This window comes from Anneissia japonica, unplaced genomic scaffold, assembly GCF_011630105.1.
Source record: "Anneissia japonica isolate Jap-2015-1 unplaced genomic scaffold, ASM1163010v1 scaffold2834_len698180_cov181, whole genome shotgun sequence".
Classification (NCBI taxonomy): Eukaryota; Metazoa; Echinodermata; class Crinoidea; order Comatulida; family Comatulidae; genus Anneissia; species Anneissia japonica.
In genome coordinates this window covers 437,611-451,343 of record NW_022704877.1, presented here as the reverse complement: position 1 = coordinate 451,343, position 13,733 = coordinate 437,611, and the positions used below count along the sequence as shown (strand labels likewise).

General features: G+C 33.6%; 3 protein-coding genes across 3 annotated transcripts in view; 1 reads left to right on the top strand and 2 right to left on the bottom strand.

Annotated features, from left to right (window-relative positions):
- Positions 1 to 13,733, bottom strand: part of LOC117104836 (protein Jumonji-like) — a 48,114-nt gene that overhangs the window by 9,510 nt on the left and 24,871 nt on the right. The window contains exons 9-14 of the mRNA XM_033245673.1: positions 13,316 to 13,397; positions 11,106 to 11,225; positions 4,730 to 4,801; positions 3,145 to 3,205; positions 2,603 to 2,733; positions 1,836 to 1,918 (exon numbers count right to left, since the gene is read on the bottom strand). Of these exons, the coding sequence (XP_033101564.1) occupies positions 1,836 to 1,918; positions 2,603 to 2,733; positions 3,145 to 3,205; positions 4,730 to 4,801; positions 11,106 to 11,225; positions 13,316 to 13,397 (549 nt within the window). The remainder of the gene's footprint in view (positions 1 to 1,835; positions 1,919 to 2,602; positions 2,734 to 3,144; positions 3,206 to 4,729; positions 4,802 to 11,105; positions 11,226 to 13,315; positions 13,398 to 13,733) is intronic.
- On the top strand, positions 6,259 to 7,120 carry LOC117104792. Its single transcript, XM_033245640.1, has one exon. It carries the CDS (start codon positions 6,291 to 6,293, stop codon positions 7,095 to 7,097), a length of 807 nt encoding a protein of 268 aa, XP_033101531.1. The 5' UTR covers positions 6,259 to 6,290; the 3' UTR covers positions 7,098 to 7,120.
- LOC117104791 lies at positions 7,502 to 11,033 on the bottom strand. The gene is made up of 2 exons (XM_033245639.1): positions 8,718 to 11,033; positions 7,502 to 8,405 (listed from the first exon to the last, which is right to left on the bottom strand). Exons 1-2 carry the CDS (start codon positions 8,875 to 8,877, stop codon positions 7,522 to 7,524), a joined length of 1,044 nt encoding a protein of 347 aa, XP_033101530.1. The 5' UTR covers positions 8,878 to 11,033; the 3' UTR covers positions 7,502 to 7,521.

Below are 13,733 nucleotides of genomic sequence, written 5' to 3'. Positions count from 1 at the left end.
GTGTCTGTTTTATGGTACTATTAGTTGGGAAAGCCACTCGACAGTGTGCAATTCTTTTAAATGTTTACTTTTTGGTCACACGCAGGGACTATTGTACTTTTGTCAATTTGCTTCTCCTCCCACCCTACCCTGGAAATTGAATAAAATAAAAAATTTGAAGGGTTTTTTTTAGGATTACATTAAACGTTTAACGACTAGGCTATTGAGCTTTTATAGGAAATTCAAATCCAATAGGTAGCAAAATTTTTCAACCTTATGCGAAGACCAGAAAAGCAGCCACATGGAACAGAAATCAAAATGATACAATCAAATCTAAATCATTTACACACAAAGACAGGACATCTTTCAATAACTAAAAGTATATAAATCACCTTGATTTAAAAAAAAAAAGCAGTAAGGCAGGAATTTAATATGGAATGGATGCAGTACATGACAACAGGCCGATTAATATTAGCAAAAAATATTTGTAAAGCTTTAGAAAGAAATTGTCCATCCATCCATTAATTCATTCATCTAATTGCAAGCATTTATCCTTTTTTTTAATACTATAGTGAATAAAATTTAAAAATATTCTGATGTGAGGTTATTTTTCATCTGCAAGCAGTGCATGCATTTACGTGTAAACAACTTACTTTGCATAAGATTTGCTTCTGGGGAAACCACTAAAATGTGGAAAAGATATAAACAAAGCTAATACTTGGATTGGCAAAGCAGTGTGTGTTTCATGTTTTCTGATACCCAATAAAATGTTGCTTACGCCCTCTATATTGTTTTGTGTTTATAACATACAACATTCATTGTATATATCGATAAACGTCAGTTTGATATTATTTAATCTAATATAAATAGGTTATAGGTAGGTTGTGTAACTATTATTCTCTAATTATTTTACATAAATACATTCAGTTAAATAAGGTTAATTAGAAAAATGTAGCCATATTATGAAAGTAAGGTAGTTCCGCCTCTCTTGTTTAATTGAATTATAAATTAAGCACATAGTAATTAAATCTATATAAGAATTGATAGATAATATTCTCTTCATGGTAGAAACACATCTATGCAGTTTACACCAAAACTACCCCTCCTATCTAATTGTATTACAAAATCAGTATACTACAGAGATTAAATAATTTACTTCTATATAAAACAAGAATTATCTATGGTGATAGCAATGGTATTGACTTCTTACTAATGTTTATGGTGACTTTGGAAGTAATTTCTAACTATATATCAAACATGTAAAGGGGAGCATTATGGTGACCTAGGCTGGTTTGAAGGCAGCCTCAAAAAGTGTTAACAGGGGCTAAGAAATCATATGAAATGACTGGATGCAATCCAACAATCATCAGTTAGATTAGGAACCAATAATAAGGAATGTCTGCTTCTAATATACTGAATAATCATGAGAACAATACTCATAGCATACATATTCATGTGGATTATCACACTGATTATTCATGAGAATATTACTCATAGCATACATTCATCTGGAATACCACACTGAATATTCATGAGAATATTACTCATAGCATACATATTCATGTGGAATATCACTATTAATAATATTCATTAGCAATTATGAATAATGTATATTTATGTTGCAATCATGTGCAAGCAAGCTACACATGACAGATTACTAAAACTACAATGACCACACACACACTCACAAAAACCATAAAACAGAAAATATTGGTAATAAAACATTATACAAGATTACAAAAAGCAGACATACATACACACATTATTGCACCACAGAAACAAAGAGGAAAACTACTGTTTTCAAATACAAATTCTAATTTTAGAATCATTTTCCAAAAATGTGAGGTGGTACGAACCTGCCTGACATGGTTGTTGCCAGAACAGCTTTCTTCACAGATATATGCTGACTGCCTTCATGTATCGCTCGCCAATATTCTTTCTGTTTCAATGAAGAAAAAAATACATACATATATATTTTATCTTAGATAATAGGAAAAGAAATGCAGAGTTTAATCATAAACGCTGTCAATTATCATTTTAATAAACACAGTTTCTATGATGTAGTAATAGAATTAAATTGTCAAATGCAAAAACAAGCATAAAGTAATTTAATTAATATAATAATATGTTAGACTTAAATAGTGCTTAACGCCAACAAGGCCTCTAAGTGCTTCACATTATTACCCCCGATCATTGGATTAAACATCTATGGAACACAAACTCAAACTCCCGGGGGAGTGTTCCATAATGTTGCATTAGCTACATCAGCGCATTTTGGCATTTAACCCTACCAGGTACCAATTTATACTCCTAGGTGGAGAGAAGCAATGCAGACAAAGTGCCTTGCTGACACAAACGAAATGCACAGCAAGGGATTTAAACCCCAACCTCGAGTTTGGGAAATCAAACCGTTCCCACTGCGCCAAAAGCACTTCCACAAAATATAGTCCTACATTTCAACAAAGAAGCTCACTCTTGTTTGTATATTCTGGCCTTCAGCCTGGCCTTCAGTTGTAAGTACACCCAAAATTGGACCCCAAAAAAATGTGTGCAAGGTGCCTTTAAGCTGTTATCATAATCTACACTATGTAATCATATACAACATATACTGGGTTTAGTATACCTCTACTTCAGTAGGTGTAGGCTCCCGTTTGAAGTACATTTGCTGTGTGTTATGTGCAGACTTGCAGAATTGCAGTAAACTTATGCACCTCCCTTTAATGCAGTTTTCCTCTTCCACTGAATTGAAAATACCTACAAAAAATCATTAATGAAAAAAATATAAGCAAAGTACATTTATCCTTTCTTGCAAGCTTACGTGCTTGTCCTGGAACTGAAGTCTATCCATCCACTTGTTGAAAGTTTTTTTTTTTGTTTTTTTTAGGGGAGTATGCAAAAAAAATGTATGAATAATATTCATGAGTATTGAAGGAATATTTTCTTGTTCAACTTAATATTCAATGCTTACAAATCACATAAATATACTGAGTAAACAATTTAAAGATTTAATGTTATATTTTCAGTTTATTAGCCATTCATAATACAATACTGTATATATTTACGGTTTTTGATTGTTTCCGGGCAACAATAAACATTTTTCGAATTCCAAGAATTTTTCATAATATTTGAAACAATGATATAAAAATACTGAACTTTAATACTTACCTAATTTATGGGACTTGGTTCGCTCCTTTTCTAAAGCATGATCAAGCCTCTGTTTTTCATCCTATGACGAAAAAAACAATCATAAATATTATTTAATAAACATTATAATATAAGAAGCTTAACTCTAAAGAAACGTTAGTGAATAGCAAAATTAGCATCTTAAGTTCTGTTGATACTATCATATTTTAAGTGACAAATAAATGTAACACCTATAGGGTACCACAGTCGTGTCGTCACAACAGCAGGTTGCGCCCTCTGTTGCCAACCAGACGTTGGTTACCGTTCATTACGCCTGAATGCCTGCATTGGCTTTCTGGAATAGGCATCTTAAAATCTGATATTTTACCATCAAAAATGTACTAAAAACACAAAAGTTCGCATTATATTAGTTTTGAAACACGCATTTAATCTTCAATTAAAATCTACAAAGAAAAACTAAGATACAACATCTTAATAATTACATTAGAAATTGGGATCGATGGTTTGTCAGTGGAGAAAATGGCGTTTGGTTGAACACATTTTGCAACGATAGCAACGGAGTAGTATCACATGGTATCGTGACATAACACTGTAGTACTCTATATGCCCATATGTGTAATATGACATAATTATGCCCATATATAAGCACACCACACATAATTTGTCATATACAAATTGATAGTGTGGACAGATCTTTATAAATAAAAAATATTGAAATAATGTGACCCTTCAAGTCCTCTATTGTCCATGTTTAGTGTGAAATCTAGGTAAGATTTTAGTGAGGCATTTTAAGCATGGAATTACCATAGAGGAAATATAATAATATATTTCCTCCATGTAATTACAGGAACTTTTGTGGAGTGTCATACAATCTTGTATATTGTCATTTTGTAGGACTTTATCAACAATATCCAATTGGATTGGAATTATTTGGTGTAAACACCACAGATAACCCTAAAAAAAAAGCCAGAGAATTATTTCCAGTGGGGTCAATCTGGCGGTGAGTGGGCAGAAAAGCAGAAGACAATGTCCTACACTGCGTTCTTTACAGCCTGGTTTCACTTTAAAATCACTACACGGTATCGTCGACTCATTTGGTGACACTGATTGGACAGTTGAATCATGGAGTTTGCGTCAGGGACAGCTATGCAGTGCAACGATTGCAGAAAAAAACTTCAGCAACAGTGTAGAGATTGTATGGAAACTAGGCTTAACGGGTACATGGGTTTGCACATGGGAACAACGACTTGAACGTCTCTTTCAAATGCGCGCTTATATTTATACTAGTATTTCAGCCCTCCAGCTGAAACAGCAGATGAAATTCTAACAGGTACCAAAAGATCTTCATGGATCAGCATCAGCGTCTACCTCCAGTTTAGCCAAAAAAGGTGAGGATTAGAGGAACAGTCCATTAACTTACTGACATGATAATAAGACATCAAGTAATTATTATTATTATTATTATTATAAGACATCAAGTAATTAGCATATCACCTATCAAAGTTAATATGTAACAGATACCGCATTATTAGAATAATTAGCAAATTACGATAATTGATAAAGGTAATATACCATAATTAGCATATTATTAGCATAATCCACTTACTGATGTTAACATGTGATACGACACCAAGTATTCACAGTAGATCTTATACAATTTGGTAACTCTTCCTTGAATCTGTTTAAGGTAGAAAAAAAAAATGACCATGATGTATTAGAGCTCATTTCGCTGGATGTTGTTCTAGAATGAGCTATGAAATATATACCTGAAATTATCTCATGTTTTGAAACAGATCCTAGTTATGGCGTTATCTACCTCTGTGGAATGCTACATGAAAACTCCATATTTGTCATTTTTCTGGCATACCACCAGGATAACTTTTCACAACATCTGTCCGTGCAAAATATAGCGTAGCCTAATTGATTGGAATAAGCCTTTTCGCAGTTCCGACTGCGCATTCGTCAGATTGAAGACAAAAAAGTTTTTGGAGATAAACAACCACGCTAGTCTTGCAGACAAATTTTCAAAGTATCGAAATTTCTTACCTTAAATTTTGTATATATCATTTCTAGATTTTCAAACAGTAACATTTGAGTGGTAAATATATACTTTTTTTTTTCATACACATAGTAGATTTGACTGAAATATTTAATTTCATTGCAAATAAGGTTGTTTGATCTAGGCCTACAAAAGTCGAAATAATTTTGTATTGATAATCAACTACTGTAGTCATTTGTAGTACATTTTTTTGTATTCATTGATAAGCCAAGTTTATTTTTTAATTGAAAGTCAGTAAAATGGCATTCAATTAAAAACCATTTTTAAAAGCATTTTTAATATTAGTAATGGATATATTAATGATGATGATATACATTTTAAACAGTTCCTTAGTAAATAGTTATTAAAAAAAAAATTATTTTGCAATTCATTATGATTTAAATATTTTAATGCATACTGTACTTGTTTTGTTTTAGACTGATGATTTAATCATCAATTATGAAGTTGTGTGCAGTAGTAGGTTGCTGCAACAGCTCATCATATCACCTAGACAAGTGGAAACAACTTGACTGCACTAAACATGGAAATAAAAATGGAAGTGATGTTGCAATTGCCTTCCACCATTCAGGCTATTTCCGTTTCCAACTGAAAGAAAGGACCCAAATGAGGTTGAGATGGAACAAGTTAATGAACAAGAAAGACCCTAAAACTGGACGAAACTGGAAAAACAAGCCACATGACCGTGTGTGTTCAGTGCACTTTCCAAAAGGAGAACCCGTACCTTCTTATCCAGACCCTGTACTTAACCTGGGGTATGAAAACTGTGGGCAGTCTACAACAGCAAAACGTGCACCTCCAAAACAACGGCAAAACGTTGGGAAAAAGCTAAAACAAATACCAGATGATAGCAGTGTTCCAGTAACTCCTGTGTCAAAGATCCAGCATGATCATAGGTACACTTACCAATGTTAATGCAAGCCAAACTGTGACTGCGTTGGCGGCATTGATAAGCAAATAATTATAAAAAACATGGAAAGCAAAATTGCTGATTTTCATATTAGAAAGAAATGCGGCTAAGAAAAGCAACAAAAAACAACTATTAGAGTTAATAATTTGAAAGACAATGATATCAACCATTGTACAGGTTTGAGAACAAAAAAAGCCTTTGATGACTTGTTCAATTATGTTGAACCATACACTAAAAAAATGGTCTACTGGAAGAGCAAAATTAAGACCAATAGTGCTAGTCGGACCTTTAAAAGGCTCGCCGAAAAAGTCTGGACCTAAACGCAACATAAGTCCAAAGGATGAACTGCTAATGGTTTTAATGCGACTGCGTTTGGACCTTACAGTAAATTTTTTGGCAGTACTTTTTGGTGTACTACCAAGTACATGTACCACTTGGCTACGTTTCTTGTCCACTATTTTTAAACCACTAATTGTTTGGCCAAATAGACAAACAATATTTTCTTCAATGCCGCAGCAATTCAAAAAGCACTGTAAAAAATTAAGATGTATCATAGACTGTACAGAGTTTTTTATCGAAAGACCACGATCTTTGGAATTGCAGGCTGCTACATGGTCGGACTACAAAAAGCACAACACCATAAAAGTGCTTGTTGGTATAACACCAAATGGACAGATTTCATTTATATCCAAAGCTTATAGAGGGAGAGCATCGGATGTTTTTATCCTGAGAGACAGTGGGTTTCTTTCCTTAATAGAGCCACATGATGTATTAATGGCAGATAGAGGTTTTCCCATACAAGAAGATCTTATGCGCCAACATGCATCACTGCAAATTCCACCAGCTGCTCAAGGCAACCGCCAAATGACTAGACAAAAAGTTAAAAAGACAAAGATGATTGGTAACTTAAGGATCCATGTAGAGAGAGCAATAAACCGATTGAAGGACTTCCAAATCTTGAACTCTACATTACCAATTATACTCTCATCCCAGTATCTGATGACATAATAATTGTGTGTGCTGCTCTATGCAATTTGCAACCAGATCTAATGTCTTAAATGAAAGTAACTGAATTGTAATTAGGAATGTGTAAATAAAATAGAGGAAAGTTTCTCTTCAAATAAATGAAAATTATGGAGCGAATATTGTCAATTTTCTCTTTTTATTACAATTACTGCACTGGTCAAAATGTTTCCTGTTATTATTTACTGTAAATAAATACTGTATGTACATATTTAGAATTTATATTCAGTTGGCAGCATACAGTAAATAATTTTGAAATAACTAGTGGTTATGAAACTAATAAAATAATTATATTTCATAGCTAATTGCAGATTTCTTTATTGCATTGTAAATTAACTGTGGGGCAATGAACTAAAAAAAAAATTGTTCAGCTTTAGACATTGCCCTAGTCCACACCTCATGGTTGTATTCAATACGCTGCAAAAAGTATCCCCCCTTGGTATATATAAAAAAAATTGCACCAGTTTCTTTTAGTTATGCCCATTTGTGCTTGAATTTGATAATAGTATTGATGATTTGGTTTAAGTTTTTCATTTGTAGTTACATACAATGCCTCCATGTTTTCTTCCGTGGGTTGATCAAGTGCTATTGTACGTGAACACTTTATTTCCAGTAGTCCCTTTCCACAACATGCATCTGGGGAAGCCCCCATAAATATCTTTTTTGGATGTACAAACAACCCACATTCTGAGACTTCAATATTCACATGTCCTTTTCCTTTCAAAATTTTTTCATACAATGATCGTGCTATTGGTTCAGTAATCCTCCCATATTTAAGATTTGGTAGGTTTGGGTCAATGTGGGTATATCCCATAATTTTTTTAAAAATTGGGATGGAATCTTTACTTAAATGTGTATTACTATGGAGAGTCTTATTTCTAGTAACCACAGATTTCAAATTGGAAGCAGTAATACGTCCAGTTCTATATTTTGCCCATTCAACATTCTCTGATTGTCCCCGAGTTACTTTTTCAATGGCCATAATTTCTTCATGAGAGTATGTGGGCAAGTTATTGATAAAATTTTCAGGTGACTGAAAATTGGCTGCAAGTAGTTGTAGACTCTTTGGAACTGCTATGTCATGCGATGTTTCTACCTCCACTTCAATTCCTACATTAAAATCCTCCTGAGGGTTATAATTCATGGCTGTTGTGGACAAATATTTCCATATAGTTGAATTGCTGCAGCTGGGAAAAAGAGCATCAACTATCCCCTGCGCTGTAGGCATTTGTCTTGAATTCTTCATTGGGTTAAAAAGCTTTCGTGATTCTGTATTAATTGGCTGCTGATTTCCTATATTGAAAAAAAAGAAAGAAAAAAAATCATTTGTTAAAACAGGCTTATTTCGTTAAATATCATCAGCAACATCAGGTTGCCTGTTTATAATAATTTACATTTTTCAATGTACTGATGTTTAAGTTTTACATATGTACTAAAGTATAACAAAAGTATAATGCCTTGTCAAAACAAATTGCTTGTGAAGCACTGTACTGTTTTAAGGTTAATCACGATTTACACAAGATACATGCAAGGTCAATTTATATTGTACAGTTGTTTTTATGTTTTTGTAAATTTTTTTATTTTGTAGAATAAAAAAGCCCATACCCTGTTTATAGTAGTTTGGCTTTGCCCATTGCGGCTTTGCCCATTGCATGTCAGACACTGGTTTCCCTTCAATTATTTTCATCCTTTTTGCCCCTCTGTAGACATTCCAACTGCAAGTTTTTGATGTGCATGGTACTTGGTTCTTGGAAACACAAGTCATAAAAGCATGATCCAGCTTGAAGATCACGGCTACAACATGGTTACATGAAGAACCAAGTCTAAAAAGAAATATAGATTACACAGCATTTAAATTCAAATATTTACAAATCTAACATCAAGTTTACATAGTTAATTCACAAATATAATTTATATGTTTTTTTTTTTTTAATATAGAAATAATAACCTAACAAGAATATTGTATTTACACTCACCCTGCAAAACAGCTACAATATGCACTGCATATTTTCCGCGTCTTTTTTTCCAGAGCAACCCATACAGAATGTGATGTATTCTTGATTGCCTGTGATGGTGTACATTGTGCCTTAACAAAGCAGATACGCTGTCGTCCGAAATATTATGATAAAATATTTCATGAAACCATTTACTATCGAAATAGCTATATGCTTTCCCTTCTTTGTAGTCCGATAACAGTATATTTTCAAGTGAAGGTGTTTTCAGTTTCCTCTTGGTCGGTTCACTAACACAAGGTGCCTCAATCTCCTATCTCAAAATAGATTACAGGGGGCGAAAAAATCACCCCTTCTTTTTCACTTACCCACACATCTTTTAATTCATGAAGTGGATCCGGTAGTTTTTTACCATCTACGTATAGTAGTTCAGATTATTGAAGACATCGTGATCTTTCTTCGCCCACTTCATCCTGTTTGACCGCATAGTTAAGCTGTGCAGCACTATACACAAGGGCCTGGAGTTTGATTTTTCTTCCTGAAGTTTTCAGTCCCCTCAATCGCAAATAGTCTTTTAATGCAGGAACTTTCCACAATTGTAGTTCATCCCAAGTGATACTAGATGTACTACCATCCATATGAAATGATGTTTTTAATGTATTTGTGAATCTCACAAGACAAATAAAGTTGAGATAATCTTCGATTCACTAAAACAAAACACATCGTATCGCGTGTTTTGGGGTATGTTTATCTCCAGTAACCTTTGACCGCGTACTTCTGTTTCAGGCTGCGAAAAGTCTTATACACATAGAACAATGACACCAGAATATACCCTACTTTTTCAATTTCCAACATGTTGGTTCGTATAAAATACATATCACTTTCATGCCTAGGTTTAACATACATTACAAAAATAAGCTATGTATACAAAACTTAGTTAATACTTAGTTCCTCCAGTTATAGCCCACCCACTTTGAATTGGGCTGACCTTTGTGGGGTGGCTTTATAGCGGAGAATCCCCTTTTCAATCAAAAGGAAATTTTTTTAGCTCTGCATTAATTCAAAGTCATTTTCTTTTTTTAATTTGTAAAAGTCAGCTGAGCTCCTCATTCAAATTATATCCTAGTCTTTTGCGAGTGGCATAACGCCTATGCGCTCTCGTGCGGCAATCTGTGGGGTCCTGGTCCCTAGGGGCCCTACCCATAGGGTCCTCGATCTAGCACCCTGACCCAAACAATGATGATGTGTCTCTGACATCGACTGTAGGACATATATCATATTATATCCGGCCCAGTGCCCCACTTAGTGTTAACATTTGAAAAAAATGGAGATAAGAAGAAAATTATATACAAATTTTATGTCGGAGGTGGTAAAGACCATCCATCTGTAAAAGTTCCTCCCTGGAGCTGCCACTGATATCATATCATTTATTTCATCATTAAAAACATTTGATTAAAAACTGAGCATATCTAAAATTATACAAAGGAATTGGGGACTGGGACCCATATCAAAGGGGGGAGGCCTTCGGTATCAGAAAGCCACAGGGCCTCTGGTCCCATCGTTATGCCACTGGCTTTTGCCCTAGGAAAGTCAGGTAAATAAAAGTGGGCGTCAAGTAGGGGCTGGGCTTATACCCAAGGTGAAATTACACCCAAGGAACTACGGTATACTAGCTAATACCCCATTCACAAGACAAAATGTTACGTTGGACATATGCTAGGAAAAAATTAGCAAGTGTTCCCTGCTACAATACATGTGAAGGCACGCATTGCACCGAAGAGAACACAGTTTGACTGTACAGACTTTCGGCAAATTTTGAATTTGCTTGTGAGAAGACAACCAAATTTCAATATGAATATCTTCGGAAATCTGTGTAAAATTTTTGTCTCATGTGAAACAGGCATTAAGTATTCAAGACAATCCATCGAAGAAACTAATCGGATTTACAATGAGCCAGAGATTAACACCAGCGCAAAAACAATGGCCTCTTTACAAGAGCGCTTTTGCTCGCAAAGTGGCACAGATAAATATTTGTGTTTACCGTCTTAGGTATCCGTAACATGTCTGCAATCTTGTTCCACCTGACGTTCTCGGACTTCATTCCTTCCTGCTCCGACAAGATCTGTGAGAGCTTCACCAAGTCCACTTCACATCCTCCAACCTACAAGCAATGTAATAATTTGTAATTATATATTTCACATTTGTATGGTATCCATAGCAAGATATTTTGTATCATACATATAGGAATGTTTCATGTACACCCAATTATCGTTGATATAGAAGTGTATTCAGCTTAAAATCAAATGTTGTACCACTATTTTGCTATCCTGTACAACAAATCATATCTTTATACTAACTGTCAGGATAGCAAGATAGTTTTACAAATATTTTGCTAGTATAAAGATATGATTTGACCAAAGAAGTCCACTCAGCTTTAGAAATCATGTACTTCTTGTTCAAATCTTACGATGTATCATAATTTCTTATTCTGAATAACTAGTGTATAAGTAAGATTTGACCAAGGAAGTGCACTAAGATTTTTGAAACCATGTACTTCTTGTTAAAATCTAATGATGATCATAATTTGTTATTCTGAATAACTAGTATAAAAGTAAGATGTGATCAAGAAGTGCACTAAGATTTGAAACCATGAACTTCTTGTTCAAATCTTAGGATGATGTATCATAATTTGTTATTCTGGACAACTGATATAAAAGTAAGATTCACTAGAGAAAGGTACTACAGTAAGATTTTCAAACCATGTAATACTTGTTCAAATTTTATGATATATCATATGGTATATATCATTCATTGTTATTCTGTATATCTAGTACTATATAATCGCAAGATTTCACTCAAGAAATGCAATACGATTTGAAAACCAAATGAGGCTTGCCATTTTAAAACCAGTGTACTGTCGCTAATTTTTAAACTGAGTAATTAGCATAAGAATCTGCCAGTATTGTATACTTTAGTACAGAGTATCTGTAATGCTTTTACTCGTAACTTTGGCAATAGTAAGTTGATTACAGAAAATGACCCATCATTTTCAAACTTATAATGTGGAGGATATGAATACATTAAAAAGTTAAAAATTTTCTTGTTTAGTCACTGGTGCTGTTTTTTGGATGGCAAACTCCAAATGCTCCTTGTTCCTATCTTATGATACTGCGTATCATTCATTTTCTATTCCGATAACAATAAAAGCAAAAGATGATAAAAATCACTTATGAAATTAAAAGGTTAGAATAGTAACTCAAGTAGCGATCTCTATTAAGAAACTTCAGAGTGAAAAGTGAAACCTTGTAGTAATGACGATATATTTCATAAAATTAAAGACAGACTACGATGATGCCCTTTAAAATGAAGGGAAGTTGGGCTGCAATTAAAGCATTACTAACAGTTGTAATGAATTTTAACGTAATTTCTGTATCCAGTTTCGTAAGTTAAGCGTCATTTTGGTTTTCTCAGGTGTCATTTCTTGCGCTTCTAGCATTTAAACCACAAGCGTAGTAAACTACATAATTGAGATTTCATAATCCAAAAGCCATAAATTGTCTAATTTGGATTTAGGTAGATACTAAAGCTCTAAAGTTCAGAGAAATACGCATTCTTCTACCTGCACACAAAGATAATTATGATCTGGTTTCACATTAATGCATTTATGTATGATTATGCACAGTTTTCTAGGTTCAAATAGACCTCAACCCTACATTACAGTACACTGCAATTGTCTACAGTTGCTTTTAATGTATCAGGCTATGCACTATAAAACATTGTAGTAGAGGCAGAAAGTTATTTCAACAACCATAGAATTCTTGTAATTGATTGCTGAATATAATTAGCATTAGATTTTTTCCATATTATAGAGATTTAAAAATTGTAACTTATGCTTCATTATAACTTTTTTTAAGAAGTATTTGTCATTTTTGATTTACTGTATAGTTTTTCTTTTAATTTATTTTCTATATTTGGATACAAAAAACAGCAGCATTAGCTGAATGGTGTTTATATTATAAAGGTTTTAAAAACAGTGTAAAGTCAAGTAAATATAGGCCTACAAAGAGGAAATGATTTACAATAAGAACACTGGTACTTAAGAAATATCAGAAGTAATGTTCTCACAAAAATCTTATTTGTTTAATCATATTCATGAAATATTTCTCTAACATTTGTCTTTTTACTATTTTTTAAAGCATCTATTTTCCCTCTTCTCACCAACGCAAGTTCACCCAGGACATTAGCACGTACCTGCGGAGGTTGAACCATTCCATTGCCTTGTTCTTTTAAGTGTCTCTTAATACATGCAAGTTGCCGACTTTCTAAATTCCATCTGAAAAAAAGAAAAATCATTCAAACTATTAGGTAGAAAACAAAATTTATATCGTCCAAGGCCACCAAACCAAAAGCTTAAAAATATAAGGTTTATTGAAAGAATGTTGTTAGGTTAATGATTTTTAAAAGAGGCACTTTACAAGCTTAATATACTTAATTAATTTGATACCTTTGTTCATTTTACCAGTCAAAATGCATGCAATGATTGATGGTCTATTAATGAACCCTGATTCCTTTTTTATCTGACTGTATCTTGAAGGGTGAAGGGCTGCCTGTTAAAGATATGACTTTTCCTATTAAATGATCACTCCTTGACATAGGCCTATATTCCAAG